This window comes from Pyrgilauda ruficollis, unplaced genomic scaffold (genome assembly GCF_017590135.1).
Source record: "Pyrgilauda ruficollis isolate IOZ18807 unplaced genomic scaffold, ASM1759013v1 scaffold136, whole genome shotgun sequence".
NCBI lineage: Eukaryota > Metazoa > Chordata > Aves > Passeriformes > Passeridae > Pyrgilauda > Pyrgilauda ruficollis.
This window is the reverse complement of record NW_024512099.1, coordinates 345,013-351,782: the sequence shown is the minus strand read 5'-3', so window position 1 is coordinate 351,782 and position 6,770 is coordinate 345,013. Positions and strand designations below refer to the sequence as shown.

Here is a 6,770-nt window from a genome sequence, read left to right as displayed (position 1 = left end):
GGCAGGCACGTTGCTGTGCCCTCTGTGCCCCAGGCAGGCTCCAGCCCCAGCCCCTCCATGCCCGTGGCTCCTGGCACACGCCGTGGCTGGAAGGGGCACCTTGGCCTGCTGGGGCTGGCACAGAAGCTGCATTAACCCCAAATATACATCGATATTCCAAACACACTTGTTGAGTAATTTCAACTTAGTTAATTTGCTGAATAAAATTTAATTTTATTTAAAAAAATCTTATACACTATTATTCACCTAGCCCTAGTTGTGAACAGATTCTCACTTCTGAAAATAAACCACATTCTAGTCAATTCATTCAACACCAAATTAAATTACTAGTACTGGATTTTTTTTTCTTAAAAAAAGTATGTTAAAACTTTACTTTTTTTTATTTTTAAAACCTCTAAAGAAAACGTTGCAATTGTACAGAAATGCTTCTTTTCAGGTTATGCTTTTTTTTTAAATGCCTGTTATAAATCCAGCTTGTGTAGAGTTTTTTTTCATAGTTTTTTAATGTATTATCTGCAGAGACATTGTAACAGTTCCATTGTGTGGATGAACACAAAACTTGTACACATTTCTCATATTTGGTCTTTAGGTAAATAGTTTCCAAAAGCTGCCTAAAATAACCACTCCAAACTGTTCAGTCCATCATGAAAATACAGTTTTTCCTTTCGTAGCAGGAAAGGAAATATAAATAATGCATCTTTATTACAGAACAGGACAAAAACCAGATTCCGATGGAGCCAGCTCCGGCTCCCACTCACCTGGCTGCAGGAGGAACTAAGACGTTGTGTGAGCTGAAGACTGAACAGCAGCCTTGTTTCAATTGAATTTTGAAATGTAAAGTGGAATCTATTACCACATTAAAGTGAGAAATTACCGATACATTTTAAAATGTTCAACTGCAGAACACACACTTAAAAAAAAAAAAAAATTATTACCATAATCTGGTAGCCACTGTTAGAAAACCACAACAGCTACTGGTCATGGAGACCCCGAGGTCAGTGTCTGACATCAAAGTGTTACAGAGAAACGGGGCAGATTAATTTCTACTGAAGGGTGCTTAAGCTTAAAAATATCGAATATACCTCTGACAAGATAATTTTACTCTTTTTAAAAGGACTCGTGATAAAGAATTTTATCTTTCTAAATGAAGAACAGTCTGTTATCTTAAACATACACAATATTAAGCGAGACTCTTGTTTTACTTTAGACTGGAAAAATATGCCAGGGACAGTCAAAGTCAACACAAAGTAACAAACAGCAAAAGGTAGCAGAGAGAGAAACAGGTAAGTGCAGCTCTGGTCAAATCCATAGCAGTTCTTTACGTCAGTTAACGGCTCATTTACATCAGAGTTTCTAATCAGTTACATGCAAGCCCAAAGAAGCGTTTGATCACTACACATGGTAATAAAATTTGATTAAATTTATCAGGCAACTGCTAAAATATGAAAATTTGCAGATGTAATAAAGTAGCTTTATCTGAACTTGAACAGGACAGACAAAAGTAAATCATTCCGTTGGTTAAAAAAACCCTACATTCAGTTTTTTACCAAACAAAATTTCACATGAAAAGTAGTTGTGTGATTCCAAAGTTTCCGGAGTAGAAATGGAGTGATTTGAAATGTCAAAGACCCCATTGTTTTGCAAAGAAATGAAAATACACCTCAAAAATTTCTAAATTCCACATGTGAACAACAAAATACTGCATATCTATCAACAACTGCATGGGTGGGTGGTTCGGAAAGGCTTAGCTGCCACGGTGTCGGAATGGCTCCTGCCTCTGTTCCCTTTAGGAATTCACAATCGTTTGAAACCAGTCACACTAAGCGCTATCATGCTGCCGTTACACTGAGATCCTCAGTCCTGGGAAAAATCTGACAGATCCTGTTAAAGCTGCAGCCCTCCCAGCACACACAGTCCGTGGGGCAGGAGGGGCGGGGGCACAGCCTCTACAACAACAAGGTTCTGCAGTTTGACTTTTAAGTTACCAAGTTTTAAGGCCACCTGTGTTGGGTTTTGTTTCAGTGCTGAAAGTTGAAGTCTGATTCACAGGGCCCCTTTCCCCACTGCGTGAGAACATGTTCCAACATTTTAGGTGTTAGATTTAAGTGTCTCCTTTTGGCACCACGGAGTTTGTTTTTGTTGGTTTTTTGTGATTTTTTTTTTTTTCTTTTTGTGTGTTTTTTTTTGTTTTTTTTTGTTTTTTTAAAAAAAAAGGAAAACTCCCCTAAAGTTTCTAGTTCTGGCTGCCTTTGTCACTCACTGCCACGGGTGGGGTGTCCACGTTCACAGCTATGACTATGCTCTCTCCATCCTCTGTTTTGATCCGTTTCAGTTCCTGCTGTTCTGACTGGTCTCCGTTCTGGCGCTTGGTGGGGAGCGACGCCGACGCGGACGCGTGGGTTGCTAACATATGCAAAGGACTTGCAGCAGCTGCAAAAAACAGAATACAAACTTCAGCACCCTGATCCCTGTCAAATCAGATACACGATACTGAGTTATTAAATTTCACTGTACAGTAAGAAACGTGAGTTTCTCAGAGAGCCCAGAGCTCTCGGCTGGCTCGCAGGGACCGAGCAATGCTGCCAGGCTGTTCTGCTGAGAGCAGGATCTGAAAGCTCCTGCTTTACTGCACATGGAAAATGGAACAGGATTTGCTCTGCATTTCTTTCTTCTCAGATGGCACAAACATTCTTTCACCAAAGACAAACACACAAATGTGTGTGTGAACACAGCCGTGTGTGTCACGCAGACAAACGCAAATCTGCATTTCTATAGGCCCAGCTCCCCCTTTTAGATGCTTTGCCTGAGAATTACCTGGTTTCTTGCTGCTTTAGGAGTTATTTAACAAGAGACCAGGACCTGGAGCACACCTCACTGCACACCCATCACACACAGACAGCAGTGGGAAGCATCAGCTCTGCTCCTGTGTGCAGCCACATTCCCTGCAACCCTGCAGCCCTCAGCTGCCCTGCCAGGGAACGTGTGGAAATCAGCTGAGTTTTCAGAATCCAGGAAAAAGAGAAAAGGAATTATTCCTTACTTTTAGAAATAGCTTTTCAGTATATTTCACATGGCTCTCAGCTCTACTCACACATCCCTTCTGACACAGAAAGTGCACCTCAAGTCTGACTGTGATGCTTTTGCTGCTCGTAAGCTGGAAGTGAAGTGGCAGCAGCCAGAACACTGACCTATAAATGTCAGTGATGGCAAAGGAGTAAAAAGGAAATGAAGGAGATAATTCACTCCATTAGAAAGACTTTTGAGCAGAAATGCAGGTAATGAATTGATGTAAGACAGCCCTAAAAGTATTTCTGTAAACATATGACAAAAAACCTCTCCTTCAGTATCAGATAATACATAAAGCAGAACTGCTAGAACAAGCTGTGAGGAGCTGCCAGCAGAGCAAACCTGCCCGTGCTGGGAGCAAGAGGGAATGTGTGGAATGATGACAAAGCACTGCTGCCCACTCAGCCTGCCAAGGCCCAGAGGGGAATGATGGATTCAGACACCAACCACCTCAAAACCTTACAGAATTTTGGTCTTTTCAGTACAGGTTCAATAAAATTGTAATAAAAAGTAACAGTTCAAAGAGCCAACCCACAAGCAAGTTCTGGTTTTCCTGTTGGTGGCTTCCAACAAACCACCGGGGAGCAGGCACCATTTTAACAGCTCTGATTTACAGGAGCTTCTCTTTAAAACTTGCTTCTAGCCGGGTTTAACAAGGAGAGAGGATGGGCTGTCACCACTGAGTACATACCTGTAACAACCACGGAGAGAATAAAGGGAGGGGAGGGGAGAGGGAGAGGGAGAGGGAGAGGAAGAGGGAGAGGAGAGGAAGAGTTGCTTCTAGCCTGGTTTAACAAGGAGAGAGGATGGGCTGTCACCACTGAGTACATCCCTGTAACAACCACAGAGAGAATAAAGGAGAGGGGAGGGAGAGGGAGAGGGAGAGGGAGAGGGAGAGGAAGAGGGAGAGGAGAGGAAGAGAAGAGAAGAGGAAGAGGAGAGGAAGAGAAGAGAAGAGAAGAGGAAGAGGGAGAGGAGAGGAAGAGGAAGAGGGAGAGGAGAGGAAGAGGAAGAGGAAGAGGGAGAGGGAGAGGAGAGGAAGAGGAAGAGGACGAGGAAGAGGAAGAGGAAGAGGAAGAGGAAGAGGAGAGGAGAGGAGAGGAGAGGAGAGGAGAGGAGAGGAGAGGAGCGTACCCGCGCTGCCCGGCCCCACGGCGGCGCTCAGCGGCACGATGTGCGTTCCGTTCTGGGTGACAGCTTTGATGGGCAGCTGGTGCTGCCCCAGCGGCGCCTGTTGCACGATGGTAACTGTCTGTAAGGGGGTGGGCTGCGATGTCTGGATGATGCGACCAGCAGCTCCTATTGCAGCATGGCTAATGGCAGGGAGAGGCTCCACTTTCACTGCAAACAGGAGAGAAAATTTGGTTAAAATTAACAAAGTGCTCAGGAACCGCTTGGTCTCACTCAATCAGCCCTCAGTGGGAGTGGGTTGTTTTGTTACTCGCTCCAACGTATCTGAGAAATTACAATTTGAAATCTTCTGTTTTAGCCAAACACTTCAGCCTTGTCCTGCAAGTATTGATGCCCCATCCCTGAATGAGGCCTGGAGCAACCCAGGGCAGTGGAACGCATCTCTGCCCACATGAGATGGGCTTTAAGGTCCTTCCAAACCAAACTCTTCCATGGTTCTACAATTCTAAATTTCAAATACCGATCCCTCTGCATAGAGAGGTGCCAAAACAACCCCACAGGTTCTTACCTTTGACTTCCTTGTGGTCTCCATTCTCTTGAGGTTCTATCTTGGGCTGGGTGACCATAGCAGCTTGTGTGACAACTGCCTGTCCTGCGACAGTGTAAGTGTTTGCTGGTGCCAATCCAGTCACGTTGGTGACTGACACAGCTGGGATCTGGTGCACAACATGAACTGTCTGAACTACAGGCTGCTGGGAGGTCGATGTTGTCACGGGAGTTGCAACAGTGTAGGTGACGGGTTTGATAGCTTGTGGTAGCTGCCGTTGTACAGTAATTAAAACTGGCTGGCTAGAGAGAGGTGATCCTACCAAGAAAGAGGTCAAAATTAGACTGCCAATTTTCATTATTTCTTCTAAGCCAGTCGTTCTTTTAAACTTCACATTAAAACCTCAGAGAATGAACAAGCTCCTTCACTAATGGCTGAACGAGCCAGAAGGTAACACTGGACAATGAAGGTTAGGACAAGTGGTTATTCCCAGCTCCAGGCTCAAGGTAAGAGCTGTACTGGCTGTGCAAAACCCACACACCACTTGGGCACCCCTGCTCTGCCCCCAAACAAAGCTGTGCTTGGCACTCATTTAAGTAAATCCCTTTCCACAGATGGGAAGACATGTGCTGCAGGTGCTGTGTGCAGCATTCCTGCACTGGGAATGCTGAGGAATGCACAGGAACATGTCTGCCCTCTGTAGTGCCACAGCACCACCAAGAAACTGCATGGCAAATGTATATCAAAGAAGGTAATTAAACAAACACATCCTTATCCCATCATGCCTTATGCTCTTTTTGTTTTAAATAGGACATTTCTTATCTCTCTTCATCCTTTCAATTTTTTTATCCCCCCTACTGTGGAAGGATGACATGACCACAGAGGTGTGAAAGGCCTTTCCTTATTTCTCTAACACACACAACCTTACCTTTCAGGCTTTTTTTCCAAGAGCACTGTTACAAGACAGCACAGTCCCCCACAGGACAGAGGCACAGCCTCTCCTCAGCAACAGTGACCCAAGGATCTGGAGCAGCCCCAGGTAACAACAGCCCCATGTGCTCAAACACACCCTCCCTGGCTGCTCCTGATCTCACAGATCTGCTCTGAAGAGGTGAACTAGTACTCATTTTTGGGGTACATGTTAAGTCCTGGCAGTGTTTTGGTGTCACCCTCTGCCCCCAGCCCCAGTGCTGAGCTCAGAGTGCTCACCTGGGGCACTCTGTGCAAATCGCGCTTCTTGGATGACGGCGAGTTTTGGCTGGATGGCGCTGGGCTCAGGCTCCATGGGGACAGGAGATCCTTCCCTGGACAGGCTCTCGGGGGTCTGGACGCCACTGGAGTGTGCAGACAACACTCCAGAGTGATTAGGAGAAGCTGGGGCACTTCTGTAGTTAGAAATGAAAGCAGCAGCTGATGTGTTTTAACTTCTGAACTGTGAAAGCCCAAGACCTTCCTCTAATGGGAGCGTAACACTGCCCACAGCAGGGCAGGGCACAGCTACAGCCCAGAGCTCAGCATCTCTTAAAAGCTTCTGTTAAACAGGGACAGAATTTAAAAGCAAACTCCAGGTACAGTTAACAGAGAAGAAGTGGCTGGACGCCTTCTTAGGGAGACTCTAAATCTGTGAAACATGAACATTTCTTCTGGTGGAGAAGAGCAATGAGCAAATCTGAGGCTACAGGGCAAGCAGAAAAAGATCTGCACCAGCAGAAAGGCCATAACTTTACAGAGGGATTAATTTAAACCCAGGTATTTCCCCATCACAAATTCTGCTCCAACATTAGCAAACTGAATACACAATTGTCATCTCTAAGGTCAATAAAATGGTAGCCGGTATCTGAGAATTTTCTTTGTAAACAGTTTTAAAATCCAGTAGATGACAGTTAGAAATCAAAATTATAATTCTGCAAAACCCATCAAAAGTACAGCAAGGCTTGCACACATTAACAATCTGATAGTTAGATTGCAAACCGAGTTCTTTAACACTAAAACCAAGCAATAAACACCAGCCTGGTGCATGGGGCAG

General features: G+C 44.9%; 1 protein-coding gene across 14 annotated transcripts in view; it reads right to left on the bottom strand.

Annotated features, from left to right (window-relative positions):
- Positions 1-188: 188 nt before the first annotated feature.
- The window catches only part of FOXK2 (forkhead box K2), a 65,959-nt gene continuing 59,377 nt past the window's right edge, over positions 189-6,770 (bottom strand). For all 14 annotated transcript variants that reach the window (XM_041459468.1, XM_041459465.1, XM_041459459.1 and 11 more), the window contains 4 exons: positions 5,954-6,129; positions 4,766-5,062; positions 4,201-4,407; positions 189-2,430 (listed from right to left, as the gene is read on the bottom strand). In XM_041459468.1, coding sequence (XP_041315402.1) covers positions 2,234-2,430; positions 4,201-4,407; positions 4,766-5,062; positions 5,954-6,129 — 877 coding nt within the window. In that variant the 3' untranslated portion in view covers positions 189-2,233. The remainder of the gene's footprint in view (positions 2,431-4,200; positions 4,408-4,765; positions 5,063-5,953; positions 6,130-6,770) is intronic.